Source organism: Danio rerio, chromosome 1 (assembly GCF_052040795.2).
Source record: "Danio rerio strain M-AB ecotype USA chromosome 1, GRCz13ab, whole genome shotgun sequence".
Lineage (NCBI taxonomy): Eukaryota > Metazoa > Chordata > Actinopteri > Cypriniformes > Danionidae > Danio > Danio rerio.
In genome coordinates this window covers 21422330-21441031 of record NC_141021.1, presented here as the reverse complement: position 1 = coordinate 21441031, position 18702 = coordinate 21422330, and the positions used below count along the sequence as shown (strand labels likewise).

The 18702-nt window shown below is 36.4% G+C and overlaps 1 protein-coding gene across 12 annotated transcripts in view; it reads right to left on the bottom strand.

Annotated features, from left to right (window-relative positions):
- The window catches only part of apbb2b (amyloid beta precursor protein binding family B member 2b), a 92559-nt gene that overhangs the window by 27012 nt on the left and 46845 nt on the right, over positions 1-18702 (bottom strand). For 4 of the 12 annotated variants that reach the window (XR_015476530.1, XR_015476531.1, XM_087237091.1 and 1 more), the window contains exons 6-11: positions 9010-9227; positions 8740-8931; positions 6381-6455; positions 6044-6097; positions 3902-3987; positions 3752-3812 (exon numbers count right to left, since the gene is read on the bottom strand). Coding sequence is in view for 8 of the 12 variants with exons in the window: in XM_087237091.1 (XP_087093217.1) it covers positions 3752-3812; positions 3902-3987; positions 6044-6097; positions 6381-6455; positions 8740-8931; positions 9010-9227 (686 nt within the window). In the remaining 4 variants the exon portion in view is untranslated. Of the gene's footprint in view, positions 1-3751; positions 3813-3901; positions 3988-6043; positions 6098-6380; positions 6456-8739; positions 8932-9009; positions 9228-15813; positions 15955-18702 lie in introns of those variants that run through there. The other 8 variants (XR_015476532.1, XR_015476533.1, XM_087237093.1 and 5 more) reach the window with 3 other exon arrangements.

Genomic DNA, 18702 nt, shown 5'->3' with positions numbered 1-18702 from the left:
AGCCACTAGATGGCACTATACATCTAGAATTACATTAGATGTTGGAAACTGGCAGCAACACCAAATTCCACCAATATACTATGTTTATAAAACAATTTGAGCTTATCCTCTTAAAATATACATTTATCGTACTTATTACAGACAAATAAATACATGTAAATACTAGTTAACGTTACAGCTAAAGAGAACTTTAAAAACTTTGTGTTAATACAAACAAATCCCATAAATTATACTTTTTTTTCAAACCTTCTAACAATAAGCAAAACTAATCGCTAGTTTGAGCCTCGGCTGGTTCAGTTGGCATTTCTGTGTGGAGTTTGTATGTTCTCCCATTGTTCGCGTGGGTTTCCTACGGGTGCTCCGCTATAGACATGCGCTATAGGTGAATTTAATTTATTCGTAGTGTATGTGTATGAAAAGTGTGTGTGGGTGTTTCCCAGTGTTGGGTTGCAGCTGAAAGGGCACATCCATTGCGTAAAATATGCTGGATAAGTTGGCGGACATTCCGATGTGGCGACCCAAATGTTTGGTGTAAAAATGTGTACACGGTTACATCTAATAAAATTTAAAGTGAGGTAAACGTTTTACAGTTTATCATATAAGAGACAAAACTGACATTTTTAAGTAAATTTAAAGTAATTGTTTGTTGATTTTATTATGTTTGTCTACTATGGCAAGATTCTTATAATTAGACCTTAACCATACAATGTTGAAACTCAGCAGTATAGTATCTTAGTAACAGTTTAGAATAACGGTCCATTGTTAAATGTTAGCTCATGTACTCACTAACATTATCTAAGAATGAATAATCCTGTAAAGCTTTTATTGCTCATGGTTCACTACGATATCATATTTTAAAATTTAGTGCATGTGCGATGTAGCTGTGTGAACAGAAACAACACCTCTGAATGTAATACGCTCAAAGTTCGATGCAAATGGAGACATTGGCTTTTACAGTGTTAGCTTAGCAAAGCCTACAGCGAACGAAGTTTGGGAACTACAAAAAAATACATCCTGGCTAGAGAGATCACAAGCGCTTCAGGTTATGCGCATTTAACATGTGCACACACAGCAAAGAGGCATGGCCAGAGGCGCTGTAATGTTATAACATAGAGAGCTAAAATGCCGTCCAAACGCAAATATATAGCTAGCAATTGACAAAGGAGAACTTTCAGAATCTCTCCTAAGTTCAGTGCTGGATTCAGCTAAAAAACAGCTTCAACCATAATAGAAGAAGTGGATTGTGAGCCACAACCTCTAAGTATTTTATTTGTTTACATCAAGTATTTTAAGTATTTTATAAAATACATCAATTACATGCATCAATTCTAGCTTTAACAATATGTTGTAGCAATGATGCAAACAAGGATGTAAACAATAATAAATGTTGTTTGGCATCGTTAACAATTTAGCTACACATTTATATTTATCTGTCAAACCACTGTAAACACCCACAATCTTCACCAGTGTCTCTCTATGCGGCTGCTTTCCCTGCGTTCTACATCTCAAATAACAAAGGATATGTGAACATTTCATATTACTTACACATGCTTGTTCTGAATATATGTAAAAGACACTTGTCAGATTTTATTTTGGAGAGCAGGTGTGAGGTTTAGCTGTGTCCTCTTCATTTTATGTCTGATTCAGGCACAAACTGATAGGGCTAACAGCTACTCTGATTAACAGTGTTTAGGAGCCGACCAGCGAATCACAGCTCATTTAGTTAGCTGACCAATTAGAGCCTCTTGAAGGCGGGCTTTTGGAGGAACTAGTTAATATGATTGTCGTTTTCATGTTATCTGAGTAGCTGTATATAATCAAAGTAAGATACGTGAAAAAATAATGTTATTTTCCACAAAAGAAGCATCATCATACATTGCTTTTCATCTTATAAACACAACCAAGCCTCAAAAATACACTCTGGACCATCCCTTTAACTAATGCACTATAAAAATTAAATGTACTGTCAGTTAACATAAACTAATTTGAACTAATGGTATTTAACTTAATATAAACTATGTTTAGCAAAGATGAATATATTACTAATTGTTTGTTAGTGTTAATAAAGACATTAATTAATGTATCATTATTTTAAAGTGTTAGCATTATCTTGTGTGTATATATATATATATATATATATATATATATATATATATATATATATATATATATATATATATTAGGGATGTGCGGAGCAGCCGGTATTTGTATTTGTATTTGTATTTGTTGAGAGGGGAAAAGTATTTGTATTTGTATTTGTATTTGTATTTGTATTCGAGTAAAATTCAAAATGGCGCAAAAATATATATTTTTTCTATTACACTTCTAATTTACGTTATATTGAAAGTATTGTTTAATTATACCCATTATATAAATTATAGATATGCAATATTGGCTGTTGTTTTTGAACATGTGATAAGAAATGTCATTGAAAAGAAAATAACATAGAAGCCATTATCTCATCCATGGTTAAACCAACAACTAATAAAATACCATTGTGAATATTATGAACCCCACCACCACCGTTCTTGTTGAAGGACACTGAATAGACAGAATAAAAACAAATAATACTTCAAAAAACTGTTCTTCTTCTGAAAGAACTTCTTTCCAATGGGCAGAATTCCAAAAACTAAAATTAACTAAATAAATCTAAATAAAACCCTGCCTGGGAGATCTGGCAGAACAAAAGTATTCTATATAATATTAAAAGATACAGCCCTGCTATTGTCATCTGCCAGCCACAAAAAAAGACACAAAGTTTGTTTGTTTGTTTATTTAGAGATATCTGCAAATATTTTTCAATGGAAGTCAATGGAGGAATATGACTAGTAAGTCATAATATATTTGCAGATATTTCCAATCTGAATTATAATTATGACAAGTCAAAATATAATTAGAGATATATCTAAATATATTTATGGATAGTCTGAACAAGGTTTAAATGCTAAAACGGCTTGCCATACGCACAGTGGCACAGCGGCACAGTGGAGATTTCTCTAGTTATATCGTTTCAGTCGTTTGTTATGCAGTGACATGCAGTCAAATATTTCGCCTAACAGTCCTTAGGGATACGGTGACACGCAGTCAGATATTTTACCGGAAAGATCCGCCACTTTTGGCGCGCATAAACAATCATAAAGCTCTCGTGCTGCAGGAAGGAGGAGGTCTGCTGAAGGCGCGCAGCTGACGTGCAGTGAGGGGTTTGCGTCTTTAATAAACTACGGCAGTTTGCGATCACTGAACAGTAAGAATGATTAATAAATCCATATGAAACAACCCCTTAAAAGTCACGTCTCGCTTTCAGTTTCGGGCTTTGGCGCGTTTTGCACTGAGCGTGTGTCTTTCTCTCTCTCTCTCTCTCTCTCTCTCTCTCTCTCTCACTCACTCACTCACTCACGCGGGCATGCACTGTGGTCTCATGAGGAAACGCTGCTTTTTGATATAGTGTTTTTCTTGCTCCCGAATACAAATAATTTTTCAAGTATTTGTTCGAATCAAGTATTCGTAAAAACACGCTATTCGTGCCTTTCCGAATACCGTATTCGGGTTCGGCTCCACCCTTAATATATATATATATATATATATATATATATATATATATATATATATATATATTTTTTTTTTTTTTTTTCTTCATAGCTTGGCAGGTGTTCATTTGAATGCAGTCCTCAAGAAGACTAAAATAAATTCTGTGTAGGGCTGTTTATGTGTGAAGATCTGTTATCTGTGCAGAACAAACTCATACACTCACCTTGGCCTCAGGGTCACTGTTAATGCTGCTGGAATCTTCCTCTTCCACAGGAGCAGGGTTTCTAATAACAGGCATATAGACAGTTTTACATCTCACTTCACTGCCATTTCATTCTCTCCCGTATATGTTTATTTATTCTCTTTCACAAACCGTAGCTTGAGGGAGGCGTAGCGGAGAGTTGCGCCTTCAAACTCTTTCAGACTGGGGTCAGGGTTTACTGTGGCCGCCTGCAGATCCTTGAGCAGAGATAAAGCAGGGTTTACTTAAAACACGAGCGCACAAACCCACCCTGGAGAAAGTGGGCTGAGTGCTGAGATCTGTGTTTCATGGGCAGATCTTTCCAAACAAAACAGGAATATAAAGATCCTGCGATGAGTGATTGAAAACTGAATTGGAAATGATTACCAGTTTGAAAACAAACACAAGTTTAACCCTGTGCCTTTTAAAAAGGATACAATTAAAAGTATGAGCAGAAACAGAGTAATAATACATAGATTTAATGCAATATCACAGCAAAAATCATTTACTTATTCAGAACTATTCACTCAATCTAAATAAATAAACATTTCTAAGCGATTGTCTGATTTGTAAAAAATATATTTTTAATTCATTGTCAACTTTAAGATGTTAATCTAAATATAAAAGAATTCATGAGAATTTTTTAATAATGTTTTTAATTATATATATATATATCTATCTAACGCATTCACACTTGAAGTCCAGGTCTCTGTTTATCTGGTTCACTTAGAGTTCACATTGTTCCTGTTTTAAGGCAATGGACCAGGGGTCACCAATCTCGGCCCTGGAGGGCCGGTGTCCCTGCAGGGTTTAGCTCCAACTTGCCTCAACACACCTGCCTGGATGTTTCAAGTATACCTAGTAAGACCTTGATTAGCTTGTTTAGGTGTGTTTGATTAGGGTTGGAGCTAAAATCTGCAGGACACCGGCCCTCCAGGAACAAGTTTGGTGACCACTGCAATGGACCCTTTTCACAAGATGGTGATGGTTCATTTAAGGGTCATCAGCATCTTAATTCCTTGAATGTTTTTGATATCTTTGTGTACGTAAATGTATGTAAATTTATAAAGCTATACTATTTATATAGATTTTGCATCAAATTACAAAAAAAAAAGGAAAATAAATGTTAATAGCTATTGGTTACTAGGTAATTAGTTCAAGTTATAAGCTATTAAAATTATTATCTAATAAAGTTATTGTAACTAATAACCTGAACTTTTTTATTTTAATTGTAATGCAATTGTGTACACCTTTTGTAAAGCTGATTTGAAACAATAATTATTGTGAAAAGTGATATACAAATAAACTTGAACTGAAATATGCTAAATGTTTGTAATGCAGTGTCTATCAGTGGCACATTTAATTTCCGACTGCCATTATCAATCTTAAACTTTTTTTTTGCCTTTATTGAAAATCATGAAAACAGTATAATGAAGTTTTTCTTTTATTACTTGAGCAAATAGGAATACAAGGAGTACTCTCCCGTTCACTGCCCAACTATGATGACTTCTGCTCCTGAGATATTAAAAAATGTAAAAAGAGTCCATAGTTTTTATACTGTGTATTTTAAAAGGAACTTACCAGATATACAAAACAATTATTCCATTGACCCACAACAGAGTTTGTATGGAAGCGGACCAAGATCCATCATCTTATGTCTACGCCCACTAGTTTGGTGCGCATCAAAGTATAGAGCTTAGCGTTCACAATTATTTAAGTGAACCACATTAACAGAGCAACCAAACCTGCCAAGTGTGAACAAATATTAACCCTAAAACTAGTTTTGAGAATCTGTAGTTTTTGTCTTACCTCAATATATTTCTTGTTAAGCATGACACTTACAAACTTCAGTTTATGCTTAAATCAACAAAAAATTGACGAAGATGCTAGAAAGACGAATTTAGTTCTATAAATGATTTTTGCTTTGTAGATAGACAACAGAAGACAAAAACCATGCACAGAAGAAAGGTCAAAACGTAAGGAAGGTTTGACGGAGTACAGAACCTCAGAGCACACCTACACCAGTAGAACATTATGTTTGGTTATTTTTGCTTCAGTATGTTTGAGAATTTTTTATAATGCAGAAAAAAGTTGCAAAATAATATTGTATTATTATTTTTGTTTAATACTTGCAAATTAATAAGCAAAACCGGCATTTTGAGCCTCAAAAAGGATATACTAATATAGTTAATGTTTGTAAGCACTGTCTCCTGAAACATTCTACTGTGTATTTGGCTCAGCAGTTCAATAAAAAAACCTGCCTGAGATACTAACCTTCCAGATCTCACTATCAATCTTTCCCACTGCAAAATCACTCCATGGCTGTTTCTGCACCATTATTCACACAAACAAACAAACAGAAAAAAAGGAAGGACGAGGTTGAAGGGTCAGGGGTGGGAGTGTGGAGAGAGACAAGACAGGGTTGTTAGATCACTCCACAAGCGTGTGTGTGTGTGTGTGTGTACTGGATGTGTAGAGCTGCTGGATGTTGTTTGTTTGGTTAAGATTTGATTGGATGAAGTATGGATGTTGCAATCTTTTATGTTGCAAGAGTCGTATGATAACACAAGCTGTTTTCCACAACATTATTAGAGTAAACTGTTAGTTTTACCTTGTCCTCTTCCCGATGGCGAGCCTCTGAGTGTCTGTCCTTCCCTGGCATTATCTGTAGGGATGAGGAGCGAGGCTACACACACAAACATGCACAGTTTTAGATTTATCCAAATGAATGACCAGTCTCTGTCTATACATCACAACATATTTATATTCGAAAGTACAACATAGAGGCAACATTTGAAGTGGATCAAGTAGAATGTAAAACTATTGAACACCCTTTCTTGTCTTAGGACTATTCTGAAAAACTTTTTGATTGACTTCAAATGTTGACGACTGTATTTACTACAAAATATTATTTGAATAAAAAACAGCTTCCACAAATAAAAATCAGCAACTCTGTAATTAAGACTTCATTTATTTAAGTGTTTAATTATTTTCTTAACACAAAATCTGGAAATCATGAAAGATTCAAGAGCAAACTGGAGTAAAGGCTGCTGAAAATTCTGCTTAATAATATCTAATAGATATACCTATCGTCACCTTAGAATTATAAGGTTCTATCTGACATTTTTGTAAAAATTGAGTTTTTGACATATTCATATTAAATGACAACTTATTTAAATTATTGGATATTTTTTAGAAGTTTTTAACATTTTAAAAGTATTTATTTAAAAACAAATGTTACACACATTCTGTTTGCTATATGGAATGCAAAAACTTTGAAGCTCAATATCCAAAATTAAAAATTATTCAGAACGCAGATAGAACCTTCCATAATTCCAAGGTGACGATATATATATAAATCAATAAATATTAAATAGTTATTTTAATGTATAAAAATATTTATACTTTTTTTCACCAGTAGTGCAAAAGAAACTTATGAATGGTGTTTCAACAACATTTCAATATTTTTAACAACAACATTATTTATATTTTGATAACCATGCCTTAATATCTATTTTTTAGATAAACCAATAAATCAGTGGTTCCTAACCTGTTTTGCCTAAGACTCCCTTTCCCCCCGGAAAATATTGTAAGGTCCCCCTCCACATTGAATGATATTATCGTTCATATAAGTTTGGAGTAGGTATGACAAAAAAACAATGTTGTTTTCGAACCAACGGTATGTTTATTACTACATCTAGATATGTTTACGCACAGATAATAGCCTAATGTAAAATATAAAAACCAATCATCAGTAGGTCATTTGTATTGGGTACACCTTGCAGTATTGGGGATGAGTCGCCTGCAAATGTGTTATTAATTTGGACGGCCTCATGCATTCGTTAGCAAGAACTTTGGCGCAGATAATGCTCTGTGGCTGGATCAGAGACTCTTTGCTTCAAGAAAGTAGAATAAAACCATAGTTTAGGTAACTATCTTGGTATTTCCTGCATTTCGTGTTTCCAGTATTGCTAGCACTGTGACCAGAAATGTTTGGAGCTTACTCACCTGGGTCCAGTGTTCTTGGGTCATTACTATTAACTGCAGAAGGCGAGGACGAATTATTAATTTTGTGGAGGACGAATTACAAATTTGTCAATTTTTTGGTCAGCCAGGAGATAAAATTAACTAAGGCAACATGATCATTCTCCTAATTGTCCACTGCTAAAAAAATGTTTAAAATATGATGCAACCCCCCCCCACAGAGCTCACTGAGGTCTCCTTGTGGGCTGGTACCCCCTGTTGGGAACTACTACAATAAATTACACATGAAAACTACATCTTAATAGACTTATTTCTCAACCAAGTAAAAATGGTTTCAACCAATAATTCCTACCTAACCTACTAACTTTAGATTTTTTTTACAAAAGTAAAATTTGAATTTAAGTTTAAAAAGTCTCTTTTAAAGTATTTATTTGACAGTTGTAATAAATGCAGTATGTATCACTTTCCCATGTTGAAAACAGAGAAAAGGATGTGAGGTGCTGTTAACCTCGTCTCGCACTAAAGCAGACAGCATATCTGTAAAGTAGACTAAGACTCAAAGGACCAAAAAGAGATCCAAACCCACTTATAAATAAGCCCAGAAGCAATTGAAATTCAAAAATAACTAGGCCATTAAGATTTATTGATATGCCTGTTTATTTTTTTTCTTTCAGATAACTGAAATTACAGATATAAAGTAAATAAGTGTGATAGATATATATATATTTTTTACCAAGCTCTATTTAATCCATGGCAACTTATGCATAGTCACATATGTAACAGCAAGAACTCTGTTTCTTTTATAAACGATAACTTAATGCTAATGTGGTGTTTTATCAATTTTTCTACACAACTAAATCACTGTGAAATTCTACACACTCATTGTGAAAGCTCTGCACCCAAAGTATGGCAGGTTATGACCATAAAGTATTGCACATATACTGTCAAATGGGACACTGATAAAAAGAAAAAAAGAAAAAACTTACAAAGTAGCAGCTGTTGACGAATCCACAGGAAGGAACATTTGCGTCAGAGGATGAGGATGAGTTTGAGGACAGGATGGGGGTCGGGTCCAGACATGAAGAAGACGGTATGGGAGCGGGCTCAGACGAACTGTCAGAAGTGGTGCTGCCCGAACGACTCGACGCTCCAAAAAACACATCGGCATGAGACATCGACTAGATACAGAAAAAGTGATTGGTCAATGTGGATAAAACTATTATTTTCTTAATCATGTGGCCTCAAATGGATCATACCTCATGATCTGGGGTGGGTGAAGGCGACAGGGAACCCAGTGAGTGTTTGCGGCTGGCATGGCTGGGTCCAGTTGGCACTGGATGGCATGGGGCTGGCCGCTCCCACTGTGTGGTGCCCGTTGGAATGTGCCAGTAATAAATACCAGCCATGTCTGTCATCATCTTCCATCCTGGAGGCAAATCAGGGTCTGTCTGAAATGACTGCTCGCCCCAGATATCTGTAAACACAAATATAGTAGGTCAACCAACATACCCAAGACTTCTACAAATGGCCGCTACAAAAAAAAAAAAACACTAAGCATGCATTTATAACATGGTAATGGGTATGCATTAAGTATGATATGTATATCATTTAGTTTTTCTAATCTGATTGGCTGAGCTACACTTCAAGAGTGTTAATGTTTGATATAACGATTTGGGGCATTCTACTTTTTTGTGGGATGGTCCAATATACATAATTGACAATTACTCTGATATTTTTAAAAAGACTAAACACTGACATGGTGTTAAAGGGTTGTTTTCAGTTTTAAAGGTGTAACTCAATAGACTGCATCCAAGGTTTACCACACATATTTCCCTTTACCTCAGGAGTCTCAGAAGGTTTATTCGAACAATAAACCCAATGATCCAATAGCTTGTTATCTGTCTACTTATAGAGAGAAAACACTGCTGACAACTAATTTTGTCCATTCACAGTTTTCATTTAGAGGAAAATATTTTATTTATTATGCTCTTAGATCTTTTGTAAAAGTCTATCTTTTACATTCACAAACAGCTATACTCTGCAAAACATGAGCACTATCATGTGCATATACAGTGCATTCGGAAAGTATGGCACTTCGCTTTTTCTTCATGTTTTTAGGTCACAGCCTTATTCCAAAATGGATTCAATTCATTTATTTCCTCAAACTTCTACCCACAATAGCCCATAATGACAATGTAAAAAAAGTTTTTTGAAATTGTTGCAAATTTTTTAAAAACAAAAAACCTGAAAAATCCCATGTACTTAAGTATTCACAGCCTTTGTCGTAAAGCTCTTAATTGAGCTCAGGTACATTCTCTTTTCAGTGATCATTCGTGAAATGTTTTCAGCAGCCTAATTGCAGTTCACCTGTGGTAAATTCAGTTTACTGGACATGATTTAAAAAGGCGTACACCTGTCTGTATAAGGTATCAGGGTTGACAGTGCATGTCAAAGCACAAACCAAGCATGAAGACAAATGACTTGTCTGTAGACCTCTGAGACAGGATTGTCTTGAGGTACAAGGCTGGGGAAGGTTACAGAAAAAATTCTGTAACCTTCTGTATTTCTGTAAATTCTGTAATTCTGTACAGAAAAAAATCTGTAACCCTGGAAGCTCCAATGAGCACAGTGGCTTCCATCATCTGTAAGTGGAAGATGTTTGGAACCATCAGGACTCTTCCTATGGCTGGCCGGCCATCTAAGAGAAATTCTTTTGGGTCACTATATTACACTAAAGCCATTTCAGCATATGCCAAATGACATGCATTTATAATTTCTCGTATGTCTTGATTTGTTTGCGATATGTACACAACATTGGTTATCTTTGTATAACAATGTCAAGTCTATTGTCCCTGTTAAATAAACAAGCAACAAATTTTTTTTTTAAATATATTACATTATTTAACATTTATTTGTCTCAGTGTAAAGATGTCCTGCTTTGCCAACTTAGTTGTCAGTATTATGCTATTATTCACTATGGTACAAACAGTACAGCAAAATATCTATTCCTTACAAATTTCTAGCATGCTAATGACCAGCCAGTCTATGGACTGTTTACATGAGCCTTTCAAGTGTCAACCTTGCATAATTAAAGCTCCTGAAGCCAGATACTATTGGAATAATGAGTCTTTTTTTATCTTGGTGCGTTTCTGTGATATATACGAGCAGTAAGATAGCTACTGAATACTCATTGTTAATACAACATGGTTATAACGTTGAAGAAAATTAAACACCTGACAAATGCCATAATAATCATTTTGTGTAACATTAGTATGATAATATAAAGTTTTTCTTTTATTAAAATGTGTTTTTTTTTTTATGAAAGTAGTATCGTAGTCTAAAATCGTATTCTCTCCCATGAACTTGCTACTGTTCTGTCTGTCCTCACTCAGCAGCTGGGAATGTTTGTTTCATGTTTCAGTTGTTAGTAAGGGCATTATTCACACAATGCAATCTGGGTGAGGAAAACCACACACACACACACACACACACAAAGTAAACCACTGCAGTCTGTTACTCACACATATGCTGAACAGATTCAAACCAGGAAACACGTCCTCACCAAAACCATGGAGTCGTGACATTCAGTGTGTGTGTGTTTAAAACAGCTCTAAAGAGATTCTCAAAGGGGTTTTGTCAATGTGTGCATGATTAATGCAATCACCACCTCCGAAAACTGAATATAGCAAATGACTGAAGTAAAACGATATCTGCAACAGTGTAATAATGAGTTATGAAAGATGACATCTTCTAATTTGATGAACAGATGAGGTAGAATGAGTAGGCTGTCCAAGTGCTTCATATCTATCTATGATAAGGTTGACAAACAGCACATAGATGTTAAATGAATCTACTGAGATTCTAAATTGTTGACACTTGCTATGAGGTCACAAGGAACCATTAGACTCAAAAACACAATGACGGGAAATCTACAGTGCACAAGCTTTAGGCAACACAAAGCTGTTCCTCATACATAAACTGGTCTTGTTTAACAATGCCAAAGTCATTTGTTTACTCAAAGGTCACACAGGTCAAAGGACCAAGTCCACAGGGTGGATGCAACATGTCCGGAAATCACTTTTGGGTAATTCCTTTCACAATGAAATCTTGTTGGTCCAAAATAAATCCAAATTCACAAAGCTGTATCATATACTTGCTGTACTTTTGCTTTCACTGTCATAAAAAAAACTTGGAAACTGCAAAACTTTGTAAACGTGTTTCATTAGACCTTCAACAGGACAATCAAGTGCATTTGAGAGATAAGAACTTACTAAAATGATGCTTTTTGATCAACCAAAGGTGCAGTCACATTTACACATTTACAGTCATTTCAGTTGGTATGTTATCAGGACCTTCATTTAAAGGCAAAAGATTTCACGTTCAAGATTTTGCATTGGGTTTGAGGTGGTCACACAGGTTTAATAGCTGCTTGGCTGACTTTTATTCATTCATTTATTTTCCTTCGGCTTAGTCCCTTTATTCATCACGGGTTGCCACAACGGAATGAACCGCCAACTTATCCAGCATATGTTTTTACACCGTGGATGCCCTTCCAGCTGCAACCCAGTACTGGGAAACATCCATACACACTAATTCACACACATACACTAAGGGTACTTTAGTTTATTAAATTCACCTGTATGGCATGCCTTTGGACTGTGGGGGCCAGCGACCATCCTGCTGTGAGGTGACAGTGCTAACCACCGTGTCGGTATCTGACTTTAATCTTTTATAAAATGTAGCAACAACAACAATTAAAAACGCATCTCTTCTCAGATCACCTGAACCCCTCTGAACAAAATCTTATCCCAAAACAATCCCAAAATGAGTGTGCCTCACACAGGCGAGTGGGCTTCACAAACCACCTGTAGAAACACTCTTCTTCCCCCTCCCCCTTACTCTAGCCCCTAATTCTCTGAGCCCTAACAGTTCCTTTGCATAGTAAGTATGTAATAAGTATATTGTAATAAGTATATTGTGTGTATTGCCTTTCCTTGTTGAATTGCTGAATGCCTCCTCAATTGTAAGTTGCTCTGGACAAAAGCGTCTGCTAAATTACTAAATATAAATGTAAGTTAATTGATATAGAATTTAATTGAATTCAAATCAGGGATATGTTGACCAATAAAGCTTTATACAATGTTTTAACAAGTATATACTTTTTGTCTTGATCATCTTCATTAAACAAATATTTTGGAACATAGAAAACATTTTAATTATAAATATTATTTTCTCTCGCAATAAACCAATATAAGTTTTGCCTTAAATGCTTCCGTTTGACACATAAGTTATTTTTAATGTACTAAGTCTGACGGCTTCTTCCCTCTGTTTTGTTGTTTCAAGTATTCCCTGTTGAATATAATTAAAAATATATATGCATGTATTATTAACAAATAATATTATGTTTTGTCTTATTTGTGTTTAATTCAAATTACTGATGAACATGAACAAGCCATTTTCAACTGCTAGATGACAAGGCTAATAATAAGGCTCATTCAACTATCAAATGATGCCCCATGACAAACTCAGTTGGACCGCACTGAGATCATTGGGTGGAGAGCAGGTGGTCTTTAGCAGCTGTTTGAAATCATTTGACCTCATGCACATCTACAATATAAGCACTTTAGACATGTTTCACAATGCCAAAGTTATTTATTTTACTCAAAGGACACACAGGTCAAAGGACCGTGTTCACAGGGGGGATGCAATATGTCCGGTAATCACTTCAAGATATGCAATGTCCAGTCTAAATTCTAGCTGACCAAAAGCCACAGAACTGTTTTAAATTACTTGTCTTGTTTGTAGACCAAATATCTACACTTTAAAGGGAAAATAGGATTATTTAATTTACCCCACTGGCAGATAATTACCTTAAAACAAGCCAAAAAACTCTTAATTTTCACTTATTTGTTTTGATAGAAGTAGTATATAGTAAGAAAAGCATTTGTTTGCATTGTGATTGTTGCATTGTGAATTTCTGTTACCACATACTGTTAGACTCCCCAGAAAATCGTCAAATAGTGCAATTGAAATCTGAAACTGTATTCATATCACCATGTTTAATACAGAAAAATAAAATAGCGCAATATCAGATTTTTCCAATATCGAGCAGCCCTAATGTCGACTCAACATCGGATGTCTGACTTTCAAGCGATGTAAAAATGCCATTGTCTATTGGCATAACCCTAATATCAGACAGTATCTGAAAGCTTATGTATAGAATTGTGAAATGCATTAATGCACAGTCCTAATTAAACCACAGTACCGGTGTCAGTGACTACGTTTACACGTTTTATGGACATCGGTAATCAAATTATTTGCCTTAATCTAATTAGGACAATAATATAATTAACCGCTTGCATGAGTTGCTTTTTGAATGTTCGTTTCATGATCCCGTTTTACATATTATAGCACATAATAATTAAATTAACGTCATTGCGTCCCCACGCTATCTGCATTTCCTCCGGAATTTCATGTCATTTTGGGCGTTTTTATTCTTAATTTGTCGAATTTAACTGCAGTTTGGCACTTTCACTTTCATTCTGGAACATTTCATGGATGCCCCCGTGATAAACGACACATTGAATGCAACTATGAACTGCTGGAAGAGTGTTGTTTTAATGGAAGTTCATACCGCATGCTGAATGGAAGAAAAAAAAATCCACATTTCACGATGCAGGTGTCTGTGGTCTTCACCGACTCGGTAGGTGCAAAGAATAGTTTGTGTGTGTGTGTGTGTGTGTGTGTGTGTGTGTGTGTGTGTGAACTATCCTGTCGCAAAATGCAGGAAAAAGTCCTACATAACTGTAATAGTTTGATTTCGGTGTTAACATGACTCTACTACACTTCAATAATGCAAATAAATCGGCATACTCCACATGTCTATATTCAATTTCTCTTTAGTTCGATTATGACCTTAATCGGATTAAATTAATCAAAAATCGCAGTATTTAATTTAATTGGATTATTGGTGTCCAAGTAAACGTACTCAATGTTACAAATGGCATACTGACAACTGAGAGGGGAAAAACTAAAGGAGATTGGCCTATTTTGTTGGCTCTTTCACTTCATTTGACTGAATATTTCATTCCTTTTAAGTAATGAAAATATTTATATGGCTTTAGTTTTTGCTTGAAGGAAAGCCAAAAAAGTCACTGTTCCCATTAACTTCAATTGCAGGAGCAAAATACAGCGGGAAGCAACATTCTTCAAAATATATTCTCATGTATGTTCCACTAAAGAAGAATAGTCATAGGAGTTAAAAACAACGTGAGGGTGAGCAAATGATCCAATACCTTTCCTTTCAAATATAAAAACAATGAAAGCACAAGCTGAGCAATCCCCTTGTCACTTTAAGGCACGTCTCACTTCAATGAGACTTAATAATTAGCCAACAGAACTGACTAACTGAGTGAAAGAGCAATTAGCCAGCACTAGTCATGTACGGCTAATCTAATCTCCCAGCATGCTAAATGAACACGAGTGCTTATTAGGATTCCTCCTCTACCCAAGTTTCCTTTCAATTGAGATTAGGCACTGCAGTACAGATTCTTTAATACTGATTATTATGTTGAGGTGGGACTTGTAGTCCGTGATATATAAAGTGGGTCACTACGACTGCCTTAAAAACTTAATACAGCATTCAGAGCCAACAAAACCTAAATACACAGTACAAAGGAAACAAGCTGACTTTTTCGGCAAATTCATTTTTAAACACGACATACACAAAACGATCTCGATCCTAGTTTTCAATGTATGATCTACCATTCGACCCACTTTTGATAACGCCTCTCACTCTCTTTCTGCGGTCTATAAAGAATGTGGTGGCGGAGGGGGAGGGGAGGCCAGCTGTAAAATTCACGGACCCAAGTGCCACGAACATATGCACAAACTTTAGTATTCAGCACACAGCTCGTGACACCCTTCGCTGCATATCCTCCCTCCTTCCTTATCTCTCCTCTCCGCCTGCATTTATGAGCATGCACACGCAACGGAGACGCGTAGCTACATGCGCAGCACTGACTCACATCCACACAGACACACCGACGCGCGGTACCTACCCTCGTAATTCACTATAACAATGGCCAACATGTAGTCTTTACCCAGCATCATGACTGAGCAGCCGCAAGAGGAGAGGATGACATGAGAAGAGAGAGGAAAGCAGAGGTAGAGCCGGAGAGAGACAGAGGGGGCGAGCGACTGATGGGAGAAAAAACCTGAGAGAGGGAGAGACGGGGTGGGTGAGCTTGCGAGAGCAGCCAGACTCTGTTTATTTGGTGTTTATTTATTTTTTTTATCCGAATGTAGCAGGAAGAGGGATTTTAGCTTCCTGTCCATCCAGGGCACGCAATTGGTCACACCACTCGGACAAAACCTGCCTCCAGATTCGGTCACCGAGGCAACCCCCGAGATCATTTTTCCTGCAGTGTCACCCAACGAGTGGTCATGTGACCTTGGTATGACAAGACACAAAAACTGTGGGAGAGGAATTGATGTGCAGAAATTGTGTGTATACACAGCCTGCTGTGGGGATGCCAGCTAACATATGGGTGTAAAACTGGTTCGCAGCTGTCCATTACCCAGCATGCTGGCCAAACAGACCTGCCACACACCTGTGAGGTTTTCCTGTCTACGGTGGGAGATATTGACTGACACGGTATCAATAAGAAACTGCTTTGATTGACAGTCCGAAGAGCAATGGAGACTTGTTACCACAGAAACAGCCATTTTGACTCACCACGGTGTAGCAAGTCATGTACAACATGAGTCCCATCACAGACATCATTCATTCATTCATTCATTTTCTTTTCGGCTAAGACCTTTTATTACGGTGGCCGAGAGAGCTTAACGTGCTGCAATTACACAAAACAATCTTCATCAGTTTGAAAGCACATGTGTTGCAAATTGGTCACAACACAAACGACTGAAGAAACTCACTGCAAATCAGTCACAGCACTAGCAAATATACAGGTAACACAACGGAAATATTACAAGGGGACCCAAAAACATGACAGACCTTTGGACCTTTGCTGAGATATGGATGTTAATCAGGATATTACAATAAACGGAAAACAACTCACCTTTCAAAGACCACCAATCACATCACTGAGCAACAGTCACATTGTCATGACCACAGGTGGCATAATAACACATCCGTATCTCAGCAGGGTCCGTCATGGTTTCTGGGTCTCCTAGAAACATTTGCGTTGTGTTAAGTGGATATTTGCAAGTGTTTAAATATTTGCAAACTTTATAAATCAGGGGTCTCCACAGCGGAATGAACCACCAAGTATTCCAGCATATGTTTTACGCAGCAGAAACCCTTCAAGCCACAACACAACACTGGGAAACATCTATTCACATCTGCATTCACACACATACACAACGGCCAATTTAGTTAATTGAATTGACCCATAGCACATGTGTTTGGACTGTGGGAAAAGCCAGAGCACCTGGAGGAATCCCAAGCCAACACGGGGAAACAACATGGGGAGTACATGCAAACTCAACACACAAATGACCCAGCAGGGGCTCAAACCAGCGACTTGCTGTGAGGCGATCGTGCTACCCACTGCACCACCGTGACACCCCATCATGAATAATTTACACAAAAACAAAAATTATTTATGCACCCTCATGTTGCGAATGACTTTTTCGTCTGTGAAACATAAAAGGAGATATTTAAAAGAATGTTGATACTGCTCTTTTGTAAACTATCAAAACAATGTTTCAGATCACAATATGGAAGACTTCATGCTATTGCTTGTTACAACCAATAACAAAAAATGTTGCTTGATAATGCGAATAAAGAGCACAGAATCACTGGGAATTATGTTAGGAGTTCTCCAAAGCCAACGGAAATCAATCAGACAGGGCTTGAATGAATTTAGGATTTAGAAACAATGTGATTTAAGAATTCAAATTCAAGCTAATGAATTTTACTTTAATGAAATAGACGGATCCCTGCAGGCACAGGACTTCAACATGGCGTCATATTGATATTCTACCCCGATGTCGTGGAGACGTTGGATTTTGTTTGGAAATAAAAACTCCATTGACGTGACAACCCAACACCAGGCCGATGACAATTTCCAACGTCCAACCTAAAAATCAACCAAATATCAACATCTAATCATGATACAACTTGACGTTGTGTGGACGTTACCACTATGACATCTATCAAATGTTGGATTTTGGTCACTTTCCACCACAACCTTGAATTAACCAAATATCAATGTAATTTGACGTCATTATTGGAAGTTAAAATAAATTTGTCCTTAGACGCTGGCTAGACATTGATTTTTGGATAACTGACGTCACGACCTAAATCTAACCTAATATTAATGTCTTATGATGTTGTGTGCCTGCCGGGATGTGGCAAAATGAATTACCTTTTTGGCCGTTATCAAATTTAGAATGTATTTCTCAGCCTGATTACAAAACAAAACCAATACAAGTAAATGCAATCTTTTCCCAACATCTTTTACAAATTGCAACTTAGAGGTCTTGTTTCCCTCTAGCATAAACCCTTCTAAAGCAAACACCCAAACAAACACATGGTGTCACATCATGTGGAAGGCACCAGTTAAAACCCTCATGGCAAGCATCACACATTTGGACTAACCAGTTTGAATGTGTTGAATGCTGTTATGCTGTAACATTATTATATGCATTAGCTTGATGGCTAGCATGAGACACTAACATTGATATTAGAACATCATGTAAACAAATCCAAATAGTTGATCACGTCTAATTAAACATATACAAGATTAGCATCTATATTGTACAATAATGATCCTTGGTGTATACCGACATCTTTTTAGTGCAATGTATTACTCATTTGATTTTTTGTTGTAAGGAATTATATCAGAGAACAGAACATGCAGCAATGATAATTAATGAGTTGCTTGCTAGATATCACACTGCAACTGCTACATTCACATTTCTTC